At 36.9% G+C, this 13,005-nt stretch overlaps 1 protein-coding gene and 1 long non-coding RNA gene across 3 annotated transcripts; both read right to left on the reverse strand.

The window, feature by feature from the left end:
• Positions 1 to 16: 16 nt before the first annotated feature.
• LOC113340331 lies at positions 17 to 2,418 on the reverse strand. 2 transcript variants are annotated; one of them, XR_003355445.1, is made up of 8 exons: positions 2,325 to 2,418; positions 2,159 to 2,201; positions 1,964 to 2,069; positions 1,201 to 1,284; positions 998 to 1,100; positions 389 to 907; positions 185 to 251; positions 17 to 95 (listed from the first exon to the last, which is right to left on the reverse strand). It is a non-coding gene; the product is annotated as an uncharacterized LOC113340331 (long non-coding RNA). The 2 variants fall into 2 exon arrangements; XR_003355446.1 differs by having other exon boundaries at positions 28 to 39.
• Positions 2,419 to 6,989: 4,571 nt separating this feature from the next.
• Positions 6,990 to 12,038, reverse strand: LOC113339645 (hydroquinone glucosyltransferase-like). Its single transcript, XM_026584884.1, has 2 exons — positions 10,868 to 12,038; positions 6,990 to 7,336 (listed from the first exon to the last, which is right to left on the reverse strand). The coding sequence occupies exons 1-2, from the start codon at positions 12,036 to 12,038 to the stop codon at positions 6,990 to 6,992; spliced, it is 1,518 nt and encodes a 505-aa protein (XP_026440669.1).
• Between the last annotated feature and the right edge of the window lie 967 nt (positions 12,039 to 13,005).

Genomic DNA, 13,005 nt, shown 5'->3' on the forward strand with positions numbered 1-13,005 from the left:
TCCAAGTTACAACATGCCTGGTAAAGCTTCCAACCCATGCTGCAGATAAAAGAATATGTAAGGATCCACCGTCTTTGAATTATCAAAGCAGTTAACTGGTAAGGATCGACCATCTTCGAATTATCCAAGCAGTTAACTGAAAGGAAAAGTAGCACGAAACCATCTTGAAGACAACACAACTCACCAGGTGTTCAACACGTGTTCTATAGATGAACGCTCCACAACAGAATACTTTTGACGTTACTATGAATCTGCACAATTCAAAATAAGAAATGCAAATGTTACTCCAAGATGTGGACAAATTCCCAATGAGCATATACTGACTGTCCTTTATGCAAAGTTTATCATGTTATTTTTTTATTGCAACAAATGCATCACACATACATACTGTACATTATACAGAAGTCTTCCAGGTAGTTCTGAGTCATATTCTCCCATGAAGCACATAGAGAGAGAGCAAGCAAAGACCATATGATCTTCTCCAGTTGGTTGATAGACCATGTGCAGTGCAAATAGCATTAGACTGCATTCTACAAAATCAAATCATATATTCGACTTTTCCATAGGAGGCAATACACGTAAAAACGATGCTCATGAAGCTGAGCATATAGAGCATGAGTCCATGACTGAAACACAATTGCTAAGACTGTCATGACATTTAGCATGTACATTTAAGTTTCTTTTGAACTAACATATCCTTTCTTGAGAGTTGTCAAAATCAAATGAATTTTGTTTATTATTTTTAATAAATCTTCACTTAGAGATTTAAATACTACAAAAGTAACTGCATGCACAAACATATAAAAGAACTTACCACACATTTTTGTAAAAATATAGTTAATGGGCTCATAACCTTCCACTAGAATAGTGATGTTAACTTCATATGGAGTATCATGGGATTTCTCGCCTGCAAAATTCATAACTTAGAGATTCTAGGTGATATTGTTAAGGAAACACACACACATGCAAACATGAACATATTTTTAAAAGCTCATACATCTCCAGTCCAAAACCAACATGGTAGGTGACAGTGTTGTGGGTGGGCTCCCGTCTGCAGCTGAACCTCATAATTTAACCTCAAGGCCTTCGTCTGAGTTAACCTGTCATAAGAAAAAAATAAAGAAAAGAACTAATTATAATAGTTCAAGGACGTCAACTAAATACCATCCAACCTTGGACAGAAAAAAGGTAAGAAATTACCTTTACAATGTGTTTCCCCACCAATCTTAAAACAGCGGAAATCACAGTCATATAGAGAGATAGTGTGTCTGCTTAGTCCCAAAACTGCATATTTTGGCACTTCATAAGTACAAATGATTTTTTACATGATGAAGCTACTGACGTACTTCCATTTTAATGGTCCCTTGGCTCAAATTCTGAAGCTAAAGACGCAGACTGGCAATACTTGACCTGGTGTCTAACAAAACTCAGTGAGTTACACAATCATTTGGAAAGAGAATTAAAATTCCCGATCTCTTTCATTTCTGTATAAGGGAATGTTTCACTTCTATCAACCTACAAGGTGTGACTGATACTTTCTCAAAAGAGGTTGTATGTATGATACCAAGATCACTATTCTTATCCAATATCAACATGAAAAGAGTTCTGGATTTGTTGTTCCATAGAAGAGCGTATAAGATTAAAAGTGCTAAATTGAGCTGATCAAATGAGCACTAAGACAGATTAAACCTGAAATCTCGGTGAATCTTTTCAAAACCCAGCTGAGTCATTCCATTGTAAACCTAAAGAACAAACTTTAACAGATACTCTACCACTTATTTGAAGCCTGATCAAATAAACAAAAGTGAAATATATCTTAAAACTTCCCAAATGAAGTTCATCTTTATTTCTTAGTTCCATACTCATTCAAATTCGAAAAATCAAAGAAACCCAATTCTCACAGAACCAAAATTGACCTAAGATCAAACTCAAAATAGAAAACTAGATAAAGAAGAGACCACACCTACTGATTAGCAATAGCAGCTGCAGTAACTCCTCGTGAAATCTCAGATTAAATCTTCTACCCGCACAAATAGCATGAAAAAACCCTTGTGAAAACCAAACCCTAACTACCAACAAACGTAAAATAAAACCCTAATTACCAACAAACATAAAATCAAACCCAAAATAGAAAACTAGAAAAAGAAGATGAACATACTCCTTGTGAAATATAACCTAAAATTCCAGATTGGTGCTTCCAACTGCAGAAATAGCATAAAAATACCATCAACAAGCTTAAAAACGAAAACCTAACTATCAATCTACCAAAATACACGAATAAATAACATCATTAATCGATTTAAATAAAGAAATAACATCATTACCTGCTCTGGTTTCAATGGCGGAAGAGTTTCGATGACGGATTTATTTTCTTCTGCAAATCTGGTCTGAGAGAGTGAGAGAGAGGGCGAGTGTGTTTGTGGCTGAAATGAAACTGAAAAAAAAAACTCTCGAGGATAAACCCGTGTAGGCACACACGAAATTGGCATGCGTGAAGCAATGGTAAAAAAATGTGTTTACTGGTACACGCAGTTTTAGCATGCGCGAAATCATACAGTTGCGAGTAGCAACAGAGTGCCAGCATTTGCGAAATTTGCAACATCAATTCGCAACTGAAAATTCGCAACAACCACATTTCTGTTGCGAGTCTCAGTTGCTATATCCTGAATTTGGTGTAGTGGACTAACTATGAAGATGAAGATTATAGTCCGGAGATTCAACCACAAAGAGGCGTCCTTGCGAGAAATTATGCTTAAATGACTAATTACATTCAGAATCAGAATTTGTATGACAGTTTAAGAGATGATCTGAGACTGAATCTTTGGGCAGAGCATGAAAGAGAGTGACTATTAAGTTACGTATTTTGGTTTAATTATTAATTTTTGTATTTTGGTTTAAGTTATGTATTTTATTTTGAGTTAATGAGCAAAACTTATTTAAGTAGACTGCAACAACATTTCGAATTAATCAACTTTTCATTTCAAACTAATATTAAGTAGAATACAATAACAACGTATCATATTAAAAATGCAATACTTCAAATTAAAACTTAAATTAATACATCAATCATCTAGAGTAACTACTACATCGAACTCATCCTCATCATTATCACCACCAGGTTGGTTGTTAGTAAATCCAACTTGTTGTTCAATCTGTGCTTGAATCCTGTTAAATTCTATTTGCCACAGATGTTTTTGATGGGGTTCATAATTGAAGTGTCACCTTGAAGAATGTTATGCTTATCATAGTCAAACCGAAATTTTTCTTGAGAAAGGTGACTTTTCTTACTCTCTCTGTTTTGAAATTTTCTGTCAACTGCTCTTTGCTTCTCGACGGTCTTCTGATGTTCCATATACTCCGCCATGTTAAATTCATTGGAACTTCCTCATTCTTGAGCTAATTTTCTAGCCAGTCTAGCAGCGTTCCTCCCTGGAAATTTTGTCTTACCATCATCATTGAGAATTAAGTCCACATTTGGGTTTCTTAGGGTATCTGGTGAAGAATTATATGGACCTGGTGAAAATGGTGAAGAATTTGGTGTTGAGGGAGAAGAATTATATAATGAATTTTTAGGTACTTGTTGATTAGTTGCTAACAATTCTGGACTATATTTGTTCAACACCTTCAAAATATGATAACAACTTTCGGAGGCGAACTGTTTGCCATGTTTTCGCTACTAATCTATTCGAACCTGTCTTTCAACATAAATATCCACAAGACCACTCTTCCGGCCTCTCTTGGCTTGCACTATCAATGCAGCATAAGCGGCTACTTCCCTGTTGATTGTAATGAAGCGTTCTGCCAACCCATTTCTCATCACGAGAATCGATGTTCCTGGAATTGAGTGTGGGATACATTAAAGTGTGGGCTACATTTAAGAAAAGCCTAGTCTTAAGCCCAATTCAACAATAATATTATCAAAATGTATCAATGTTGTCACAGTGAGCAATCAAATTAGACGTATACGTAATTGAACAATCACATTAAACCCATTAATGAAATCAATTTAACAGGTAAAAAAAATACATATGAAATGAAGAGACGGACACTGAATTGGAGAAGAAGGACTATAAGCGTTGTCAACTATAATTGTTGGAACATTTCCCCTCCTATTATTATCACAAACTTTATCTTCGAAACCTTCGTCAACGCTAATCGCTGTTTAATTAGTACAATCAACACTCATTTACAAATGTATAGATCATTTGTTGATCCTAATTATTTTCCTTGTTTAGGGAGGGGGTATGAATATCATTCTCATCATCCTGTTTGATTTCTTTGTGTTTTTTTAGTCTAAAAGGGACCTTGCTGCAGCCGGGACAACATGGGCTATTCCAAAATCGAGACATGACGTGTCACAATCTTAATGCTAAAGAGCGGAATGACTCTGTCATTAATTGGAACTGATAGTGGGGTGAAGACAAGAATGATCAAAGGTCTGGATTTATTTTGTCCTAGATCCGGCCTATGTTAGTTGTCCAAATTTTAGAGTATTACGTCTAAAAGTAACCATCCAGAATTAATGAGGATGACACGCAGTATGGGAATCTTGAGTGGGACAGACTGACGAGGCACACTCCTTGCAACTCTTTATTTTATCAGTAAAGGATTTGGTGCTGACGAGTTTTGATTTTGAACTATAATCACCAGTGTCATTCTGAATAGCTTCACCACTGTACTACAGTGATATCTGCTAGTTTCGGCTAACTTATAGGGGATGGAGGTTGCTGGACTCTTTCCCGCGAGACAATGGAAACAGAAACAACATCAATATCAGTAGTAACATCAATCACCAAGACTCTGTTTCAGACTGACTCATACCATGTCAGATTAGACTAAGTCCTATGGGCTAGATTTAAGTGTGGGCTACATTTATACAACTTAAGACTCTGTTTCAGACTGACTCATACCATGTCAGATTAGACTAAGAACGGTGTAAGTTCCAGGAAATTATTAATTTTATCTTTCCTCATTTTATCTAAATGTGAATGTAAATTAATTCAGATTTGTTATTGATAATGAATTTTTTTATGGGAAATTAGGTTCCGAAGAGTTTGGATGATTGATTTGTTGATTGAGTTGGAAAATAGGATTTTAATAACGGGGATTGATTGAATTTTAGCTAGATTTAGGTTTTGATTCGTTAATGGGGTTTTGAAATTAAGTAGGAATACGTGAAATTAGGGATGGGTTTTATCTGGAAATCATTTACTTGATTGTGGTGGTGGTGGTAGTGGTGAGTGTTTCTGGTTTTGGTGGAAGAGATGAATGGAAACTGTTCGGTGAAGGTTTCTTGTTAGTGTAGTTGGAGCTCTACACCGACTTCGATCGAAAGATGTTGCTCATTTTCTTCAAAGCAATTAGAGTCATATGATGTATTGAATTGTTGATTAAGCATATGAAATTCTTTTCAACGGGATTTTTTGAGAGAACAAGTCTTTATTCTTGGAAGGACTTGAAACTTAAAAAATCTCTGACTTGAAACAAAGAAGAAGAAAATTGTGGTAGAGAAAGTGTGAGAGAGGTGTAATGAATTAACTTTATTACTGTATTTTTTTATTTTTATTTTTGTAACGGTGAGTTAACGCTGTTAAAAATTGATAGATTAATTACCTAGCTTAATTGGGGACCATGGAATTTTGTTTTCCCCCCAAATTTTTCAGGAGTGTAAAAATCGGAAGATCAATATACTATTTTACTCTTGATTAATATTTTTTTTTTCAAGTAGCGACCCTCATTAACTACCCTTCATCGACATTAACGACAGTTTAGGATCGTCATATACATCATGATCAAAACAATAACGACTCTAAACTGTCATACACTAACGACTCTTTTTAGAGATTAACGACAGTCTATAACGACATTTCTAAAACATTAACGACTGTTTAAGTCGTCAAATGCGTAATCAAACAGTAACGACCCTTCCAAAAGGTCGTCAGGGAATTGATCATTTTTATGACGACCCAAAATTGTCGTACATTTCCGCCATTAATGATTCTTCGACAGTTTAGAGTCGTCACTTCAACAGTCTAAACATTAACGACTGTTGAGGGTCGTCAATGTAAATTTTTAATACCTTGACGATTTTTCATACCATCTGGACAAAAAAAAAGTTAGACTAAAAATTGCAGACAAAAAATCTGGAAAAAAAATTAAACTCTAATTAAGTAAGATTATCACTAATTAATTAAGATTATCACTAATTAATTAAATTTTAACACTAATCATTTAGAGACATTTTAGCCATTTAAAAAATATTTTTATAAGGGGTGACCCAAATTAGGTTCTAGTGACCTTTTTTGTCCTCTAATGCATGGCCCCCAATTAAACTAGGATTAATTATTTAAAATAATTATTTAATTAACAGATTGTTTGGTTCACGGTTTGACTTGACAGTCAATGACGGGTCCAGGTACTAATCCTTAATTTTTTAAATGTTGGGTACCAAACTAATGTGTTGGCCATTTGCTGGGTACCAAATATTAAATATCCCTTTTATCTATTTCTAATTGTCTGTTTTGGAATTTTAGGAAACTACAGAGTATAGAAATTTTGATGAATGCCTTGAATATGTTGAAGATATAATGATAAAGCAAGGTCCATTTGATGGCTTACTTGGTTTCTCTCAAGGTGGAATTTTATCTGCAGGTTTGCCAGGTTTGCAATCTAAGGTATTATTAATATTGAATTTTTGATTAATATATATCCAACTTGTTGAATAATCTTGTAATATGGGAGTTGATTGTACTAATTAAACAGGGATTATCGTTGACGAAAGTTCCGAAGATAAAGTTTGTGATAATAATCGGAGGGGCAATGTTCCAATCACCAGCTATAGCTGACAAAGCTTACAATCGGTCTTCTCCAATTCAGTGTCCGTCTCTACATTTCTTAGGTATTTTTCTTTTAACTGTTAAGTTGATTTGAATAAGGGGTTTAATGTGATTGTTCAATTCCGTAAGCTACTACAAGTTAACAATATCCTCTCATTGGTGCAAAATCTGAGAAGCAGAATAATGCTTGAAAATGTCTGTATTAGAGCTCCGCAGGTGAATCCATTGCTTTATAGCAATCTGTAGCTCATAGTTTGTTTTAGCTCTCCCTCCATGAACTCTCCTATTACGCTCGTTCCAAACTTCCCAACATATCGCAAATGGCAACAGTTGCCACACCATCCTTACCCTTGCATTTACTCCTCCCAATCTCCAACCGAGCATCAAAGAATTAAACTGGAATGGCATTTCCCAACAAACCTTCAAGGAAGACATAAAGTACTGCCACAGCTCCATAATCACAGGGCAAAGGATGAATAAGTGCTCCGTAGTTTCTACTTCTGTGTTACAAAATAGGCATAGATTCGACTGAATAATTACTCGCCTCTGCTGCACCATATACCTAGTTGGAATTGAGTTGTGAAGAGAAGCCCAGCATAAAAACAGAACTTTAGGCGGCACATGGTTACTTGCCAATATACGATGCCCTTCCTAGTCAGGGTCCCCATCTGATAGACTTCTATAGATAGACTTTGCAGAAACTTCACCCTCCAAACAATCTTCTCCTTCCTGCGTCCGTGTAGCTTGCCTTAAATCAAACTTCAACTCCAGAAGATCGATATTTTTGATAGGTGTTTAAAAACACCTGTTTAAGTATAAATTGGTTATGCTTTCGTAGCTAGTTTTCTTGCGAAATCGTATTATTAGCTTTCTTTTATATTTTGTGGGAATTTTGGAGCTTATTCCCGAAAAGAACAACAAATCGTCCAATTGGTCGCAAAAGAGATAGAATTGTCATTGCATGAAAACTACTACGGGCATCCTATAGCTAAAAAGAAATTCTGTAGGAACCAATAGCCAGGGAACTATGAAATTTCATCAGTTCATAATTTTCAACAACTGCTAATGAACTTAATGGGTTGGAGGTATCGAGTTCGTTGTCTACAACATGGGCTTAATGGGCTATATGGTTCACATATATTTGCTGGAAGTAAATGTAAACTCTAATGGAGTTCACATCAAGGGTAGCGCACATGTGTGCTGGTGTAAGAAATGTATAGGTAATGGAGTTCGAATCTGTGAGACGAACTTGAGCTTACAAAACAGTGACGATGGACAAGATGCTGCCATTACGGTAGTATGATGAGATGGATGGTGTTGGCAAGGAATTCCGGAAACGATGGAGGAAAGGAGAATGATGTTCGTTGTTGACTGATGGCGACTGCATGATGATATTCATGGTTACTGGTGATGGGATGACAAAGTGAGAAGGGGTTGCTGTTGGTGAAGTGAGACGAGCACGAGTCTGCCATGGAATCCGGGAGGATGGAGCTGAGCTGCAGAGAAGTTGATTTGTTGCCATTGTTGATCGTGCATGGCAGTGATATGGTGATTGATGAAATGGACAGAGAAGATATTAGGAAATAATATAGGAAAGACTATATTTAGGAGAGTTGTGTGAGTTATATTAGGAATAGAATATCTTGAGAACCAAGTCTTGTGCCTTGAGAGCCAAGTCTTGTGATTGTATAAATAGCTAGAGAATTAATGAGAAAGATATACCAAGAATTATTATCAATGTAGTCTTTTATGCTTCCGCGTTTATGCTCTCCTCTCTCTTGCTCGATCCTTAACATGGTATCAGAGCAAGGTGAGAGGAAGAGAGGAGAGCGAGAGAAAGTTAGAGAGTTTTCGGTTTAGGGTTAAAAAAAAAAAAAAAAAAAAAAAGTTTGCTGTTGTAAGCAAGCACGAGAAAGAAACCTAGGTTGCGGCGGTGACTGAAGTCTTACGCTTTCAAACAAGAAGGCGAGAGAAAGTTTTGCTGCCGTTGCTACTACAATCTTGAGATCAAGAAGAATAAGGAAGAAGAGAACTATTTAAAAAAAAAAAAAAAAAAAAAAGTTGTGAAGTCGTTAGCTGTGAAGAAGACGTATGGTTTCCATCGTAGTCCAGCTATTCTTGTTTGGAGATTTTGTTCGTGGAAAAGAAGGGATGTTTTGAAGCCGTGAAAAAAAAAAAAGCATTTCGTTCTATAATAATTACATGAAGAAATTTTTGCTGTTGATTGTTTGTGTGAAGCAAACAAGGGTAGTCTGTGGTTTGAGAATGGTGGAGATGATCTGGATGTGATGGTATTGGAAGATTGCTGGAGATCAAGTGTAGAGAGACGGTCAACTGTGATATGAAGGGTCTGTTAATAGAGTTAGCTGTGAGAATGAGCTGCTGGAGTTTGATTGCTCTTGAAAAAAAAAAAAAAAAAGTTGATGGAAGACAACTAGGGGATGAGCTTGGCCTGTTCACGATGGTGCTACTGTCGGTGGATTGCCGAAGTGAAGGAGAAGTTCGGAGTTAAATTGTTTTTTGTGATTGTTGCCATTGTATGATGGCAGTCCAAAGACGTGTGACGTGTTTTGGTGGGTTGACTTATGGTCACTGTTGGAGAAGCTGGAACACGATTTAAAAAAAAAAAAAAAAAAAAGCACTGATTTGTTACAGAAGTGTTACTAAAGATTTGTCACAGTTGGACAGAAGTGTTACTAAAGGGTGTTACAGTGAGCGATTGTTACAGAAGCGTGACAGAGGGTTGTTACAGAAGAGTTACAGAAGAACTGTTACAGATTAACAGTTAAGTGTTACTGAAGAATTGTTACAGAAGCGTAACAGAAGAAAGCTGGTGAGAGTAGTGTGTGTAATAACAGTTGGAAGAAGTGAAGCGTGGTTGAAGAGTTTGTGGCAGAAACTTAGAGATCCTACAAAGTGTGGCAGACTTTGTAAAGACGACAAGATTGTGAGAGAATCTTGAAGAACAAAGAAGTGTGAAGGTTTCACAAAAATAGCGTGACTGGAATAAGAGAAGAAGAAACAACATTCATGTTGTGAAGAAAGAAAAAAAAAAGAGAGAAGAAAACAATCACCAAGAGGTGATGAGAAAAAGAACAACAATAATAGGTTGAAATCCTATGAGTTGTCGAGAGAGTACAAAAAGTATTCTATCGAAGAAACCAAGAAACCAAGAGTACAAGAAGTATTCTACGAAGGGAACCGAAATGTTCTAAAACTACGAAGATGGGACCGCAATGTCCTTAAACTACGAAGGGAGGACCGAAACGTCCTTAAACTAAGAAGATGGAACCGAAATGTTCTAAAACTACGAAGATGGGACCGCAATGTCCTTAAACTACGAAGAGAGGACCGAAACGTCCTTAAACTACGAAGATGGAACCGAAATGTTCTAAAACTACGAAGATGGGACCGCAATGTCCTTAAACTTGCATTGGGACCGAAATGTCCTTAAACTACGAAGAGGACCGAAATGTCCTTAAACTACGAAGATGGGACCGTAATGTCCTTAAACTACGAAGGGGACCGAAACGTCCTTAAACTACGAAGAGGACCGAAATGTCCTAAAAACTACGAAGATGGGACCGTAATGTCCTTAAACTACGAAGGGGACCGAAATGTCCTTAAACTATGAAGGGGACCGAAACGTCCTTAAACTATGATCTGAAGATTTTTTTTCCGCAAAAGCGTTGGAAGAAAAAAAAAAAAAAAAAACCGAAGTTAAATTTCTTTGGTCCAAGATGGGCATTCGTGATCTACATGCTCCATCTTGAGGGAGGGTATTAGGAAATAATATAGGAAAGACTATATTTAGGAGAGTTGTGTGAGTTATATTAGGAATAGAATATCTTGAGAACCAAGTCTTGTGCCTTGAGAGCCAAGTCTTGTGATTGTATAAATAGCTAGAGAATTAATGAGAAAGATATACCAAGAATTATTATCAATGTAGTCTTTTATGCTTCCGCGTTTATGCTCTCCTCTCTCTTGCTCGATCCTTAACAAATTCCAACCACAGTGACTTAGAAACCCACCTACTGATGAATGTCCGAGTAATTCTGTTTGTGGTGCCCACGTAGTTACCAACAAGCCTACTCCATTGATCCTGTTTTGATACTCATGTGGTAAGTATTCATTAGGATTGTTCTCCTCGTTGCCTACGCTGAAAAATGCGGCTGAAGCGTCCGCTTCTACTGGTTTCCGAACAACCCATATGAACCGTTTCCGACTCAGTTCTAAACCCCACGCTGACTCTGTCGTCTGTTCAGCTGATAATGTCCCACCGCTGCCAAATGATACGAAAATCACTGAATCCTCCGGTTGCTGGTTAATCCGTGCCGTGATATAAGAATCTTCATCTTTCATTACTTTTGCCGATGATGGCTTAATAAGGGGACCAACTGGATATATCCGTGGAGTACCTAGTTGTCGTAGGGCTGGATCTTCTCGCAATGCTTTAATAGTCTTAGGCTCAAGATCTTGGCTTGTGTTTATGAGAACTCCATCAGCTAGTTGAAACCGGCTTGCATGGTGTAAGAACCAGTTATACGCATCAGTCTTGCGATTCCTTACCGGATCAACTAAGTCCCTTGGTTGAAGAGGCTTACAACCAGGGATTTTTATTGGCTCTTTGAGATCAACGAACTCACCTTGCACTTGGCTATCAAGTATGGGAAAATATATTATGAAGAGGAGCAAATCAGCTGCAGGGCAAAAGAAGATGTATTTAGGTATGCCTATTTTGTCAGCGATATCAAAAGAGTCCGTAGCGAAAAAATCCGCAATGAGAACATTTACGGGGCTGACACCCGTATTACTAATACCGGTGTGCTCCTTATGGTGACTGTTAACAATGTAGGATTCGACGTCGGGAAGAGATTCACGAATGATTATACAGATACGAGTTTGAATATCAGTAAAATCTGTTACGAAAGTAGAAATGTCTCTCGGCGGAAGGTGATATACATGAAGAGATTCGGGAAGAGGATGCGCGATAAGGTATTGAGATTGAGCAGCAGAAGCTTCGGTTAAGTATACGAAAAACGTCACTTGGATGCCATGATAGTTGCATAAACGTTTAGCTAACTCAAGATGAGGAATGAGATGACCCATTCCAGGACATGGAAGGATAGCAATGTGAGGGATATCATGATCACGCTCTTGAACATTAATGTTTATCTTTTTTTGATCTTGCGTATTTTCCATGGAGAATGCTTGGTTAAGTTCTTAGTTTTGTACACTTGAAATTAGATATACTTCTGTACTCTTGTGTATGTACTTATAAAGGAATTTCGAAAGATTTTTGTTGGGCAGCTAAACCAGATCTAGGGAATCGTAATCGACTAGTTGATCAAAAAAAAATCTTTGAAACATTTTGAATCACCGGTGTCACTGTAACATAGTAGTAAAATCATTGGGTGATGGTACCAACGACCCAACTTTCATCTCACGATTATTGTTCTGCCTAGAGTCTAGATCTCCCTTTGCTCTCTTTGTAACAAAAATCTTTTATCCCAAAAAGTGCCAAGAAAAACGATGTATCAAGTAAACAACATATTTTCCTTAAAATAATGCCCAAGTACAAAGTAACATGTTATCACAAGGCTGTATAGAGCATTGTGTTCTTTTGTGCATACAGGGACGATCAACTTTAACAAATAATGAATTATCGTTGTGCAATTCGGCAAAGTGTGACCACAAACCATATATATGGCTGGTTTTCACATGGGATGTAGACGTAATAATCTAGAGTTCCACGACTAAAGCATTGATGGGATGGATCGTGGTAATGCGGTAGTATGTGACATCATTGCTTCTGTCATTAATTTTTATCAAGTACTAGTGCCGATCGGCATCATTAATGACATAAATTTGGTTATGGACGAGCAGGGTTCCTTTTTACTTCTATGACTATATCGCTGAGTAATGTTGATTAATGTGATTACGCATCATCATCTTTGATGAACGCAAAGACAGACCAGATACAACATCAGTATCTCCAATTGGGATGAAGTTAAAAGCAATTACAGTCGATCCTTACCGAGGGATCACAAAATTGTACATTTAAGTGAAATGCTTTCGGTTCACCGTCGTTATCAAAAGATTGCATAAAACTGAACTGAAATAGAGATTTTTGCTGAAAAAGGACTTAAAAAATCACCCAATTCCACAT

Source organism: Papaver somniferum, unplaced genomic scaffold (genome assembly GCF_003573695.1).
Source record: "Papaver somniferum cultivar HN1 unplaced genomic scaffold, ASM357369v1 unplaced-scaffold_21, whole genome shotgun sequence".
In the NCBI taxonomy this organism is placed as follows: Eukaryota; Viridiplantae; Streptophyta; class Magnoliopsida; order Ranunculales; family Papaveraceae; genus Papaver; species Papaver somniferum.